This window comes from Polypterus senegalus, chromosome 11 (genome assembly GCF_016835505.1).
Source record: "Polypterus senegalus isolate Bchr_013 chromosome 11, ASM1683550v1, whole genome shotgun sequence".
Classification (NCBI taxonomy): Eukaryota; Metazoa; Chordata; class Cladistia; order Polypteriformes; family Polypteridae; genus Polypterus; species Polypterus senegalus.
Window position 1 is genome coordinate 106,669,707 of NC_053164.1, and position 16,290 is coordinate 106,685,996.

The 16,290-nt window shown below is 37.3% G+C and overlaps 1 protein-coding gene across 1 annotated transcript; it reads left to right on the plus strand.

Annotated features, from left to right (window-relative positions):
- The first annotated feature begins 364 nt into the window (after positions 1-364).
- Positions 365-13,688, plus strand: stmp1 (short transmembrane mitochondrial protein 1). Its single transcript, XM_039769449.1, has 3 exons — positions 365-550; positions 2,280-2,333; positions 13,225-13,688. Exons 1-3 carry the CDS (start codon positions 536-538, stop codon positions 13,297-13,299), a joined length of 144 nt encoding a protein of 47 aa, XP_039625383.1. The 5' UTR covers positions 365-535; the 3' UTR covers positions 13,300-13,688.
- The last annotated feature ends 2,602 nt before the right edge of the window (positions 13,689-16,290 follow it).

The following is a 16,290-nucleotide window of genomic DNA, read 5'->3' on the forward strand; positions in this document are numbered from 1 at the left end:
AGCACTGGACACATGGTATAGAATCAATTCATTATCATTATCACTTGTGTACCCTCCTTAATGTTGCCTAGTTTAATGTGAAAATACACTTTCTCTTTTCAAAAAAAAGCTACTTAATAGAGATAGATAGATAGATAGATAGATAGATAGATAGATAGATAGATAGATAGATAGATAGATAAGCAGCAAGGCCTCTTTAGGGTAGAGTCAGTTTTACAATTTCCAACTCCAGGCAGTTATGTGATTGAAACTTGAATGCTGCAATTCCACCCAACTACGTGACTACATTACTGGGAGTGGTCCAACTGAAGATGAGGTTAATACTGTATAAATTAATGTTTACGTGCGCTTGCGGCGAGTCTCCTAAAGGTGGCGCATTGATCTCTTCCTTACAGCGCATGTCAACCGTGCTCAAGAGTGAAGATTATTTGCCTGCCCAAACAGTAAAGTCCGAAAGGAACGTGTAAAGGATAGTTGGGACACCTTTTAAGTTTTTTTTTTTTTCCATCTGTACAATCGCACATTTTCTGTGGAAATGTTGCAGTTTTTGGTAAGTAAACAACTGTTTGGTAAATTATTTCATCCTTCTTTCTGATCCCGGAGACCCGGGACTATTGACTGTGCCAACGATCTGGTTTAAAAAAAGTAAATTATTATTTTTGTCGAACATATACACAAGATTATCTGCCGGCTGTATTTGTTGACCAAGAAGAGAGGTGGGCGGAGGCAAAGGGGACCGAATATGAAGAGTGTCCACTTAAATTTGTCCGGCATTCCCTGCCACACGACAGGCGAAATGGAAAGAAAGGCAGGGCGAAAGCAGTTGACGAGTACAGTATAACAAAATGTAGATTTAACAAGTAGGCTCGCTCCTTTTCTTATGGCGACATACATTAATGAGTTTTACATTTTATCACTCTAACCAGTTGGAGGGGGAAGTTATACAGTGTAACCCATCCATGCTTGGTTATCTGTTGAAAGTTGTTTGCTGAAATAGTTTCATTAAAAAACAATAATTTATCGGTCCGCATACATTCTTAACGGGTTACAGAAACGGTCAGCGTCATGAACGCAATGTCTGAGACCAAGAGGTAAACGTTTTCACTCTTTTGGAAAGAGAAGGGCCTGTTAAGTTTGCTGTTTCGGTTTGTGGATCAGATGGCAATCATTCCGTTTAAAGGCAAACCCTGGATTAGTTTCACACCCTGCGCGATCTGAAAAATGTAAAACTGCAGCGCTGGGACTCGAACGGAGCAATTAACGATTACCAGCCTATCTATATCTTTAGGTAAATATTGAGTTAAAATGCGAATTCTGTGACGTCGGCAGGCTATTATTGGTGTTTACCGTCATGTCACAATGTTTCTACCTATTTTTGGTTCTGTTTCTCTGCAGTGGTGTTTAACCGGTCCGGTTTTCTTTTAGAACTCATAGATTTGGTGTTAAATAGCTCCAGAGACATAACCGCAAATCCTGTGTGATGTTTCCATGTTGTCCATAAGTTAGCGTGGCTTTCCTTCCAAATAACAAATATCTTGTTTTTTAAGCTTATGGTTGTGTCGCGATTTGCTTGCTATAACTGAGGATTCCTTACCACAATGTTGGTGCCGCGTCCATGGTTGAATACTACCCTGTACTCGGAGTATCTTTTTGACATGATTAATACATTATTTTCTGTGGGGAGCTGCATCCTTTGTTGGCAGAACCGTAACCTACACAGGATGCTATGCCAAATCCTCTTCCCACATGACTTTCCTCCAACAGTCCAAAGCGTTAATAGCAGCAGTCATGTGAATATGGGGAGAATAAAAAGTATATTTGATTTGGAAATATATATGTGTAGAAATAGCAGAGATGTAACATTTTTGTCTTTTGGTTGAGTGCAGTTTGACATTGATTTCCATCAATTTTCTTCATTTCATAAGTGACTTGGTGGTCCTGTACTGACATTTACAATATATTAATTGTACAATAAAAACATTTAACAATAGTTAAAGTTATTGGTAGTGCAGTCTGACTAAGCAATATAAGGTGGACTTACAGTATGTAGTATGCTGTCAGCATGAAATGTGTACGTGGCAGGCACTGTAGTAAAATTTAAAATGTTGTAAATAGAAAATGTTAATTGATTAGAAAAATATATTCAGCTTATTGCTTCACCTCTTCTACAAATCTGCAATGGTTAATTGGTCAATTCCAAACACTATGTGTTGTGCTTTTAGTTAGCATTGGGAACCTGTAGTTATTATTCAGTGTATCTTTTTTTCTTTCTTTTCTAGGTTGGATTTACTCTGGGTAATGTCGTAGGGATGTACCTTGCACAAAACTATGAGGTGAGCTGTCTGGGGTGACAGAAAAAAAATCCCTTGTGTGTGTATGTGTTGTTTGTTTTAGTGTCTAATGAGATTAACTAAATTTGATATTAACTTTTTATGTTGAGCAAAGATAATCCCAAGACCTTTGAAGGCATGTTTCATAACATTTATCTCATGTCACACACACGGTGACGCAATTTTTGGCATTGCTGCTTAAATATATAATTAAGTATATCCACTATACTGGGTTTGAATCCTGCTCCACGTTGTTCATTTAGAGTCTGTATATGTTCTCTGTATACTCTGGTTTTCCTCCTTTGTGTACATTCCCAATGAAATTCTTGTTACGTTAACCTGTGATTTCAAATTGGCCCAATGTGGATGTGTGTCATTGGGCCCTACACTGGACTTGTGAATTGGATTAAGCAGAATTGGGAATGTTATGTGAAAATATATATAAGAGTGTGTGTGTGTGTGTGTGTATATATATATATATATATATATATATATATATATATATATATATATATATATATATATATATATATATACATGCATATATACATGCATATATTAGTTGTACAGTATATAACGCATATAATTTTTTTATTGCATAAAACAATATTAGCATTGCTTTAAAATGTTTTCTTTCTCTTGGTTTGGATTCACTAGAATATTATTGAATACCAGTAATTTTCATGTGATTATTGGAGAGTCTGTACCAGTTTTAATTTTTAAAATACTGTATTATTGAAAAAAAATTGATCTGAAACAGTTCACATATTTTATCTTTTTAGTGGAATGTTAGCTTCACATACTGTCATATGACAAGTATAATGCATTTCCTAAACACATCCCAGTATTATAAGTATGACATAAACAGGAACGTTTCATGAAGTGAGCTCCCAGGCATTCAGGCATTGAATTAATGAAAATAATTGTAATAATTTAGTCCTTTTAGACAGTATTTATATACAAATCTGTCTCATGCACTTGCTGCAATTTATGTGGCGAAATGTTTCTAATCAAATGTAAATCCTTTAAATTTACAGAAATGTTGTAACTGATAATAACATATCTTATTATAAGATTATTTGTAGTTATACTTAAAGTGTAACATAACTATCAAATAAATACCAGAGGAATTTTAAACTAGAAAGAAATAGCTGATAGAAAAAGTAGGTTAACCAACTAAACAATCCACCTCAAGAAGACCAACAAAGAAATCATAAACATGCAACCATGAAAATAAAACAAAATACCCAGTGCATTTGACTAAAATATTTTGTTTGGTTGCAAATCAAGTATGACCAAAAGCTATTAAAGCAGGCAAACAGCAGGTGCAGAGAAAGAATGGAAAACTTAATAACAAATGAAAATACATCTACCTCATTTAGGGGTCTAAACCAGGTTAACAAAGAGCTGTATCATTTGTTTGTTAATAGAGGCACAAAAAATGTTTTGGCATTGAACTGTGTGTTGGTGTGAATTAAATGTCAGTGGCACAAGTTGGCTTCTTTAAGCAATCAAGTAGCCTCAGTACTCGGTGCATAAAATTCTTGTACATACCGAAATTGTTTACTCGTAGCAGAAGTGATTTTCAGGAATGGACATTTTTGGGAGACACCCAGCCCAACCAGTTACACTGCAATCCTTCTCATGATTTTCTTAATTGTACTTGTTTTATAAATTGTATAAATGTATAAAATTATAAATAAATAAATAAATTATAAATAAATAATATAAAAAATAAAGTTTTTTTTTTTTATTTGGTAATTCTCTTAACTGCATTACTTTTTGATGCATTTGGCTTGGATATATGCATCAGATTTGGAATAAAGAGGTGCTTGATAACTCATATTCTGTATTCATGTCCACACTGCAATTTAAGACATTTTTCATGGTTTAACAAAAACTGTTTAAATCTGTTTTTTTAGGCTTAGTAATGATGTAAAATACATTATTATAAAATGGTATTATGATCATTTTCCTGAGCCATATTATGAAAGTTAACTGTCATCATAAGTGCCATTACAGTGTTTGAAACAACATCAAACAATGGTTTTCAACAAAATTCCTTGCAGTGGTATCAGGTTGCTCAAGAGCAGGGCTTCTGAACAACTCTAGTTATCAGTTCTACTGGAAAATATAAATTGAAGAGGAATTTTAACTTAAATGACAACAATCTGCATTACAGTGTCAACTCTGAGACAGAATGGCTTTTTTAAAAAAAGCAAGATTTACTTCCAGGAATTTCCCAATCAGAGCCCAGATTTCAGAATTTCTGGAAATTCAGAAAATTTGCGTAGTGACTATTAAGGAGGGTTGTACATAATAAATTCCTCCTAACAATTTGAATGAACTTAAACTCTTCTGCCAGGAAGACTGGGATAAAACTGCAGAATCTGGGCATTCTAAGTTGACAGAGATCTCCAAACACACTTAAAGCTGTCGTCGAAGCAAAAGGTTCTTCAACAAATTAATAGTTAAAACACTCAATATTTTTAATTATTTTTCATAAAATGTGACTGTTTTCCACTTATTGATGGTTATAAGATCTTAATAAAGGTGAAAATTTATATTAATTTCAGTCTTTACATTAACAAAATGTGAAATATTATGAAGGGTATGTCGAATAGTGATACATATTCTATATGTATCATTACAGAATATTCTGTGTTCCTACATTTTAAAATATTAACAACATAAAATAAGCATAAATTATTGACATAACGTGAATAAGTATAATGTAGGTTTTCTGATTACTTACACCATTGAAGCCATGAGAAGTAGCCTAGTGTGCTTATAACACGTATAAAATGGATTTACCAGTAAATTCATTTATGTTGGAAGCAGAAAAATTAAACAGAAAATTGCCTCTGTTTAACATAAAGATGCATAAAATTAAGCAGGGTCAATACTGATTCTAGAGGTATGACCAAAGAGAAAAAAGTTGATACAATAGAATAGCACAGTACTTTTTGTTGCACTATATCATCAAATCACTGTGGACAAGCATCAGTTTTTTTCCTTTTGATGCCACATACCATTTTAAAAATCTCTGTAGCAATGCTAACATTTGAAGTGTGCCAGTTGTGGCACTGAAAACGTAGTGCATTGTACTGAAATATGTATATGTCGGATGCTAGCATTGCTGCAGAGATTCCAATGACAAATTATATGTTCATTTTCCATTTGCATTTATTTTGGTTTCTACAGTGTCACAAGGAAGAAACAACTTAAAATGCAAATATTATCATTTTAACATTGGGTATCATGGCAAACTGAACTATCTTTCCTACTCCTGCTGATACAAAAGCACTTGCATGCTGAATTATACTTAATTGAGAATTCTTCACAGGCACAAACTGATGTAAGCAAAGAGGCCATGAATAAGCAAGAAACCCGATCTCCGCTAGAATTTTTCAACATAATCAGATGTAGTGTTCATTCTCCCCATGTCTGGCCAAAATTAGTCTTACATTTTTATGTACTATAACTACCATTACTACTGATACTGCTGAATTATTTGAAAAACATCTCCATAATTGAAAACAAAATACTAGGGCAAATTAATGGAAGTGTTTTTATTAGGTTTGAAACATTCACCACATTTTTGCAGAGATGAATATACTATTTCAAGTTTAACTTTACTCAGATAATAAATAAGTAATTCCAAAATGCAGCAGAATTGAATTGCAAAACATAACTAATTGAAATATTATTCAATCAAAGCCCAAGTATTAGTATGCCAGTATAATTCTAACCCCAATACAACGTTCTAAACCATTTTTATATTTGTTGGCTGATCTAAAAGATATGTTTCAACAAGCATAAAATTATGTCAAGACGATGCAGTACAATACAATAGTTATTTTTGTATAGCCAAAAATCACACAGGGAGTGCTGCAATGGGCTTTAACCGACCTTGCCTTTTCACAGCACCAAGGTTTTCCCCCCCGAGCCTTGACATCTTTAAGATGACAAGGAAAAACTCCCCCCAAAAAAAACCTCTGTAGGGAAAAAATGGAAGAAACCTTGGGAAAGGAAATTCAAAGAGAGAACCCTTTCCAGGTAGTTTGGGTGTGCAGTTGGAGTCAAAAGGGGGTAAATACAATACAATACACAGAGCAGAACACAAGTAATCCTGATACAATAGTGCAATAGAAACATTACAAGTACAGAGCAAAATTCAACAGTAGATGATATCACATAATAGGATTTGGTTACTTTGTGTCATTAAAAGTTTTGGTAGCGTGTGTGTGTTTTGGGGGGTTAATAGTTTAGTAATTAGAAGCAAACCTTGCCTGGATTTGGGATACTATGAACAGTCCTGGTGTGGGTCTTTTGTCAGTTGATGACCTGTTCACTGGGTGATCCATGTAACTTGGTCGAGCTGTCAACCCAAAGAAGCCACATGCAGCCATTGTGCCACCTTATTGCTCTCAATTAAGCAGTCAATTTGATAAGGATTATTGAACAAGTGATCTCTTTTTCTTGATTATTTTTAATAAGTCCCTAGTCTTGTGGGGCCAGATATGATTCTCAAACGAGAATACATGTCTGGGTACAAACCGTGAAAATGTATGTAGTGAATAACACTTCACTTTAAAAAAATACAACCACGGGGTGTCTTCCTAAAACACCCATTCCAAGTTTCTCTAGTCTATGTGTTTTAAACTGTCACCAGGGTTTTAGGGACAGAGCAAAAGATACTGAATAAAAGACTAATAATGCTGAGAGAAAATAAAAAGGTAAAATTGCTCTTATCCTTTCAGGAGCTGCTTGGCACAATTTAATTGAAGCTTAATAATTATCTTGCATGTTGTAATTAGCGCTGCAACAGTGGAGACAGACATACACACACGTAGACCTCCACAGCTACTTGGCACTACATGTTTGAGAAGTGTCTCTGTCTGCTATGATACCTGTCTGTCATTTTAAATATTTCATTACTATATGATATAACAACAGCTAACAGAGTTTAGATAAGTATTATGACCCATGGATACACGGAGTGCTAAAACTCTGTGGCTATTTTAGTGGACCACTTGCAATTGTTTGAAGAGCACCTTTTGGTATAAATGGGGGAAAAAAAAGTTAACTGGCTACTTCAGAGTTGTAAAAATGTTATCTTTAGTATGAGATACTCAATAATCATAGTATTAATATATTGCTTTTGCTTTGTACATAATTTAAGCCTTATCTTATAAAAGTAATGGCTGGTGACTATACTGAACTAAAACACACCATTGAAGCATTCATCAGTAAACTGTCTATAATAAAACTGCAAACCGATTAACTAACATCACTTATAAGCACAAATTAAATATTTACGCTGGCAAGTTCTTGGTATTATAATTTAACAAGAATTAAAAATAAGCATAATACAAACCCCAACAAAAAAAAAATGGGGTCCAACAGTTTCAGTGCCTAGCACTCTAATTCTGTGAAATTTGGAAAATTTTGTTTGGTTCTAAATATATCTGCAATGGCACTGTAGCACAAGGCTGTTACTGTAACATGTGCACCTTTCTTGGTCTCTCTTTACAAGGTTTGACAGAGCCTAATCAGGTTTTAATTTACTGAAAGTATGTTAGTATAATCGTCTCTGTCTCTCTCTCTATCTATCCATCCATTATCCAACCTGCTATATCCTATATACAGGGTCACGGGGGTCTGCTGGAGCCAATCCCAGCCAACACAGGGCACAAGGCAGGAAACAAACCCCGGGCAGGGCGCCATCCCACCGCAGGGCACACACACACACACACACACACACACACACACACACACACACCAAGCACACACTAGGGACAATTTAGGATCGCCAATGCACCTAACGTACATGTCTTTGGACTGTCAGAGGAAACCAACGCAGACACAGGGAGAACATGGAAACCACACAGGGAGGACCAGGGTCTCCTAACTGCATCTCTCTCTCTCTCTCTCTCTCTATATATATATATATATATATATATATATATATATATATATACACATACAGTGGTGTGAAAAACTATTTGCCCCCTTCCTGATTTCTTATTCTTTTGCATGTTTGTCACACAAAATGTTTCTGATCATCAAACACATTTAACCATTAGTCAAAAATAACACAAGTAAACACAAAATGCAGTTTTTAAATGATGGTTTTATTATTTAGGAGAAAAAATCCAAACCTACATGGCCCTGTGTGAAAAAGTAATTGCCCCTTGTTAAAAATAACCTAACTGTGGTGTATCACACCTGAGTTCAATTTCCGTAGCCACCCCAGGCCTGATTACTGCCACACCTGTTTCAATCAAGAAATCACTTAAATAGGAGCTGCCTGACACAGAGAAGTAGACCAAAAGCACCTCAAAAGCTAGACATCATGCCAAGATCCAAAGAAATTCAGGAACAAATGAGAACAGAAGTAATTGAGATCTATCAGTCTGGTAAAGGTTATAAAGCCATTTCTAAAGCTTTGGGACTCCAGCGAACCACAGTGAGAGCCATTATCCACAAATGGCAAAAACATGGAACAGTGGTGAACCTTCCCAGGAGTGGCGGCCGACCAAAATTACCCCAAGAGCACAGAGACGACTCATCCGAGAGGTCACAAAGACCCCAGGACAACGTCTAAAGAACTGCAGGCCTCACTTGCCTCAATTAAGGTCAGTGTTCACGACTCTACCATAAGAAAGAGACTGGGCAAAAACGGCCTGCATGGCAGACTTCCAAGACGCAAACCACTGTTAAGCAAAAAGAACATTAGGGCTCGTCTCAATTTTGCTAAGAAACATCTCAATGATTGCCAAGACTTTTGGGAAAATACCTTGTGGACTGATGAGACAAAAGTTGAACTTTTGGAAGGCAAATGTCCGTTACATCTGGCATAAAAGGAACACAGCATTTCAGAAAAGAACATCATACCAACAGTAAAATATGGTGGTGGTAGTGTGATGGTCTGGGGTTGTTTTGCTGCTTCAGGACCTGGAAGGCTTGCTGTGATAGATGGAACCATGAATTCTACTGTCTACCAAAAAATCCTGAAGGAGAATGTCCGGCCATCTGTTTGTCAACTCAAGCTGAAGCAATCTTGGGTGTTGCAACAGGACAATGACCCAAAATACACCAGTAAATCCACCTCTAAATGGCAGAAGAAAAACAAAATGAAGACTTTGGAGTGGCCTAGTCAAAGTCCTGACCTGAATCCAATTGAGATGCTATGGCATGACCTTAAAAAGGCGGTTCATGCTAGAAAACCCTCAAATAAAGCTGAATTGCAACAATTCTGCAAAGATGAGTGGGCCAAAATTCCTCCAGAGCGCTGTAAAGACTCATTGCAAGTTATCGCAAACGCTTGATTGCAGTTATTGATGCTAAGGGTGGCCCAACCAGTTATTAGGTTCAGGGGCAATTACTTTTTACACAGGGCCATGTAGGTTTGGATTTTTTTTTCTCCCTAAATAATAAAAAACATCATTTAAAAACTGCATTTTGTGTTTACTTGTGTTATATTTGACTAATGGTTAAATGTGTTTGATGATCAGAAACATTTTGTGTGACAAACATGCAAAAGAATAAGAAATCAGGAAGGGGGCAAATAGTTTTTCACACCACTGTGTGTGTGTGTGTGTGTGTGTGTGTGTGTATATATATATATATATATATATATTGTTACGCTTGGGTCACAGATTTGCACAGAGACACAGGAGGTCGTAGAAACAAGAAGGATTTTTATTCAAACACTGCAAACACATGAGCTTAAACGTGCTCCATGACAAGTCAGAGATGACAGTTCCGCTAGGAGCAGATAGAGAGATAAAAGCAAACAATCAATTCCAAATCTGACAGGCGCTGCGCACGGCTTTTAAGTCGGCGGAGTACCGTGCAAGGCTTGTATTACGCATTATAGTGCAAGGACTTTTTCGGCACAATCATTTCTGGATATCATGTCGCATAATCAACCAACACCAGCAAATATTAGTACCCATCCTTAGTCTTAGGTAAAGGTCCCACAATATCTAATCCCACATGCTGAAAGGGAACTTCCAATATGGGCATAGGACAAAGGGGAGCCCGAGGAGGCTTATAAGCAGAGACGATCTGGCAGTCTGGACATGAAGTACAAAACCGTTCAACATCTTTTCCTATATTAAGCCAATAAAATTGTTTTGATAACTGTTCTCTAGTTTTGTCGGCACCGAGGTTCCCCTCCCCAAGATGTGTGAATGTGCCAGATGCAAAACAGTTTCCCTATGTGCTTCAGGTACCACCAGTTGTTTAATAAATTCCCCCTCCAAATGATCTGAGATCACTCTGAAAAGGCAACCGTCCTTTTCTATAAAGTGTGGGGTTTTCACACCCCCGGAATTACGCTCTTGGTAATAAGAGTCATTAGCAGGGCAAGCCTGTTTAAATGCATATTCTAATGAGCTATCAGTATCCTGCAAACGCACAAAATCTGATTGTTCGTTAACGCTCGGTTAGTGTTCAGAGGCGTTTGCAATCTGGGAAGATGTAGAAGGACCAGCCCATTCTGGAAGATTGTCGGGGGTGACCTCCTCCATCTCGCTGCAGAGATCGGGTTCAATATCTAAGTTGGGCTCTAGATTTTCCCCGGCCGCTACCAGTTCTTCGTCTTGGTTTTCTTCTTCTTCTCCCCCCCCCACTAAGTTCATTAGTGGACTGGACTACTGGTCCCTTACATTTATTAATCAGTTTCAGAAAAAGGGCATTTCTCCGTCCTATGAGTAATGGCCAAGGCCACGAGTCTGAAATGGCAGACCAAACCTTAAAGTGGCGACCCCTATAAGTTAAAGGAAGAAGTGTGATAATCTTTAACATTACCATATACACAGCGTATTTTTACAGTCTCACAGTCTCTAAGGCATTGTTCATTAAGACAGTCTCGTCTCACAATACAAAGGTCACTTCCGAGTCTAACAATGCTGAGATTTCTCTGCCCCCCAATTTCACCGGGATCAACAAGCCATCTTTTCCATCCGAAGGATATGTAATAGTTGAGCAACAAACCTCGGCCAGTCCAATCTCCATTGAATGAGCTGGAGACAAGCGACATTCTCTTGCCAAATGGCTGAGTTGATCACATCGGAAACATCTACGGTCGGCTCCGCTTCCGAAATATCCTCTGCTACGTCTACGTCGACGTGCCCTGTAGTGTCTACGGTTTCCTCGGCCCGCTGTTGCCGCTGTCTCCCCAGAAACAGGCGTCTCATCTAGGACCGGATTTCCCGGGGTCCTACCTGACCCCATTCGATTTTCAGGTCCTGCAGCTTGTCGATCGAAGCGACGAGAATGTCCTGGACGTTCGTTCACAGGTTGCGAAGCAGCACGAAATCCACCGCTCTTTCTCCAATCGGACAGTGAACCCTCTAATCGTCTGGACATAATCGTTAATGATTTAATATGACGTAGAAATTCATCTCGAAGAACTGCAGGTATGCCGGCCAGTAATATATTCACGACAACTGTTTCCATCACGTCTCCTTCAAACCAGCAGTGCACTTTATGTATCAAATCTTGAATTTGCGCACGGATTGGGTCATCCATGTTTAGTTTCCAGTCTTTAAGTGCATAAGTTTTAGACCTCTGAAATAAGTCTTCGCGGCATCCATCTGTGCAACCACCCCACTTCTGGTACCACTTGTCACGCTTGGGTCACAGATTTGCACAGAGACACAGGAGGTCGTAGAAACAAGAAGGATTTTTATTCAAACACTGCAAACACATGAGCTTAAACGTGCTCCATGACAAGTCAGAGATGACAGTTCCGCTAAGAGCAGAGAGAGAGATAAAAGCAAACAATCAATTCCAAATCTGACAGGCGCTGTGCACGGCTTTTAAGTCGGCGGAGTACCGCGCAAGGCTTGTATTACGCGTTATAGTGCAAGGATAAGGAGCAATGTGAGGGTAGTCAGTGTTTCAAGCTTTGTGGTTTTTCTAGGGGCGTCTGTCTCTATTTGGGGTGTGATCAGCGCTCCAGCTCACAATATATATATATATATATATATATATATATACTGTTTCTCTGAATGTAATTACCCCGATCTACATGCTGTCAAATAAACGAACCACACGCCGTGGCACAACGTAAAGAGGCTTCACATCTGACGCTGACATCCGAGTTTCCCTGAGAGGGGGTGCAGCAAGTGTGTACGCCTGATGAGCCCAGAATTAGGGTGAAACACGTGTTGCATACTCTTTGCATTATTTGACTGTGTATATATATATATATATATATATATATATATATAAGCCTAAAAGTGCAGTGATTTTTATGTCACTTTTTTGTCACACTTTAAATCGGGCTTATTTTAAAAACCTTGGCATCATTCTTTTCAGAATTTATTTAACTTTAATGTGATGTTGTTAGATTTTCAGATTCTTATTTCATTTTTAAATTATAAACTAAAAAATATCAAGAACTTGCGTCCAGCGAGACGAGAAGTTTGTTCCAAGAGAGTTAACCACGGCCGGGGCCGGAAATAAAAGACAAAGAGGTGATGACAAAGTAGAATGTCGTAGAGACAAAGCAGGGAGACAAAAGGACAGCTGCTGTACAGGCTTTTAAATATTTGAAAATATCTTAGAGAAATCTTGCCTACATTTCCATGGGGGCTTTTACTTAATCAAGGATGTTAACAGTAAGGATATAATTCAAAACCTTGACTATCTAACTAAACCAAAACAATTGTATTCTCCTTTATTGTCAAAGAAGTAAGCACTCTAATATAAAAAATGTAATTAACCTGTCTTAATTTGTGTGTGACCTTTTTATATATATTTGCATTCAGAAGATTTTTTTTCTTACCACGTAGAAAATGTTAGTTTTTATTATTACGATTTTTCAACCTGTGAAAATATTTCACCATCAATCTGTAACTTTACTTTCTTGGCACAGGTTCCAAATATTGCCAAGAAGTTAGAAGATATCAAAAAAGATGTCGAAGCCAAGAAGAAACCTCCAAGTTCCTGATTAAAAATATATTTCTCCAAAGAGGCTTAGTCAGATATATATGGAAAATTTAAAAACAGTATATATTTGTATGCATATGTTATTAGTTTAAATTAGTGGAATGGTGCCCTGAGTTGAATGCAATGTTTCTTGTAGTGAGAAAAATATCAGTATTGAAAGACTGTGCATTGTCTGTATAAAGAAGGTATGATTATTTGATAATAACATAATTAAATGCCACAGCAGCCTTTGCCTTTGCTGGCAGTATTTTTGTGTACCCCAAATATCTTGTCTTTACAAGCAAATCATGGACATATCATTACTCTGTTTTGCTGGAACAGTACAGTATGTTGAGGCATAGGCCTGACAAAGCACAAATCAAATGCATTCCTTGTCAAGGTTATTTAAATGATTTGTATTTATAAAGGTTTTTTTTTTTTTCAAATGTATCCCTTGTATACAACAAGAATAAAAACTGAAAATGCTTGACTTTATTTGACTAATTAATTTTAGATAAAAATCAAGTATATTGTTTTCCAGTTCAGTTGCTACAAAACGTTGTGTCTGGCCTTGAGGATGTGGGTGCTACTACTACTATTGCTGCTTAGTCCAGTAATGACAGACTCCTAAAGGGGCCGCTATGCAATAGATTTTAGAGATATTGTTCTGAATGTGTAATTAAAAAACTGAGGTGAATATAAATCCTCCAAAGAAATAATGAATCGGGGGTTATGGATATTCATCTGATTCTTGTTGTCTGGTCAGTTCTTTCATAGTGAACCACATCCTTCCGTGATTTATAAATGCAGACCCACAGTACTTGCTTATTTAATTTGCTAGTTGTCACACAGGCTGGGGAAATGATTTCATCAGGGCTATAAATGATTTGAATTTTAGCGGTAGCCATACAGATTCTAGTCCACAGGCTTAGTAATGAGGGCACACTGCGTATTGTGCACCTCCGTGGTTTTCAAACTTCAAACCCATATGGGTCCTGTTTTTTGTTTCACAATCAGTTTACTTGTATTTAATCTCATTTAATTAGCTAATCTGTCTCTCTCCTCACAGCAGTGTGATTTTTTTTTTTTTTTTAAATCCACTCATAAAACATTTAGAAATGTTTTTATTTTTTCTACAGTTCCTAATAATAGCAACTAACAACAAGCTGAGCAGACATCTAGACAAAGGACACTAAATGATGAGAAGCTACAACTACTTCAGCTATCTCACCTACTGACGTGTTCAATATTACATAATGGAAGAAATAATAAGAATACTCAGAAAGGCAGAATGAAATTGATAAAAGTCACATTTAAAGAACACAAAATTATTCCATTGTAACACGTACATTCTAATAAAAATTTAGCAGAGTTAATTTTGTAATTACTACATTACATTCATCCCAAGACATTGAACCTAGGAAGTAACAGGTTGGTTCATTAGGCCAAGAGTCGAGTTAAAAACAAATGTTGGTTGAAACAAAAACCTGCAGCAACAGGGGATTCCCAGGACTGAGCTTGAGAACCACTGGTGTTTGCCTATGCAGCCCTAAATTAAGTACACTCCATGACATATTTTTTCTTTTGATGTTAATGTGGACATATCCAGATTTGATCTTCCTTTAAACAGTATCTACTGTAGATAAAGGTGATATTTAACAAATATGTCACAATTAAAATTTGTAGTCTAATATCCATCCATTTTCTAACCCGCTGAATCCGAATACAGGGTCACGGGGGTCTGCTGGAGCCAATTCCAGCCAACACAGGGCGCAAGATGGGAAACAAACTCCGGGTAGGGTGCCAGTGCACCCCAGGGCACACACAGAGCCACACACTAGGGACAATTTAGGATCATCAATGGACCTAACCTGCATGTCTTTGGACTGTGGGAGTAAACCAGAGTAGCCAGACGAAACCCACGCAGACATGAGGAGGGGATGTGAACCCGGGCCTCCTAACTGCGTCTCTCTCTCTCTCTCTCTCTCTCTCTCTCTCTCTCTCTCCCCACCTCGGTCTCTCTCTCTCTATGTATAAAATCCTAAACCTAAAAGTGCAACGATTTTATGTCATGTGTTTTGTCACGCTTTAAATCGGGCTTATTTTAAAACCTTGGTATCATTCTTTTCAGAATTTATTGAACTTTAATGTGATGTTGTTAGATTTTCAGATTCTTGTTTCATTTTTAAATTATAAACTAAAAAATATTAAGAACTCGTGTCCAGCGAGACAAGAGTTTGTGCCAAGAGAGTTAACCATGCCTGGGGGCCGTGCTGCCCATAGTCTAATATATAATTTTAAAAACGAAATGGTAATTTAGCATGTGGAAAAAGTAACTATTGCTACCTCAAATACTTAAAATTAGAATTTGGCGCACCAGATCAAGTGCAAATGATCAGAACATCATTCGAGAGGATCTTGGAGGAACTCGTCTTATTTAAAACTAAGCCATTTAGCTTTGTTTGCTCTTTAAAGTGTGTGTTATTACAATGTCTAGATCGAAAGAAGGTTATGGATTCTTTATGTCTGGGGAAGAATTTAAATAATATCTCCAAACAATTAGAAATTAACAGTTCTACTGTCCAAGGAGATCATCTATTTCAAAAACCTGCCAACTTATTCAGGCCAGGCTGCCTCAGAATATTCATTCAAGAGCACAATGCAAGATGCCAAAAGAAGTTTCCAAAAACCCCAGAATTTCATCATGAGACCTACAGGTAGCTGTTGCCACTGTTGATGTTAAAGTGCACTAGTATACAATTACAGGCAGGCTAGAACAATGTGCTCTGGACAGGGGAGGCAAAGACATGTTGGTGAAAACCACTGACAGCATTTGACTAGAAGGACCTGATACCAGCCACAAAGCTGGGTGATGGAAATGTTATGGTTTGGCGTTGCTTTGCTGAATTGGGGTTTGGGCAGCTCACCACCATAGAATCCACTATGAATTCTTTTTCATGCCAGAGTGTGCTTGAGGATAATGTGAGAATATCTGTCAGAAAATTGAAGCTGA

Excerpts from the sequence above, each read along its gene's own strand:
- stmp1 (XM_039769449.1), top strand. Across the intron at positions 2,334-13,224 it reads ACCTTGCACAAAACTATGAG|GTTCCAAATATTGCCAAGAA; the intron begins GTGAGCTGTCTG and ends TTCTTGGCACAG.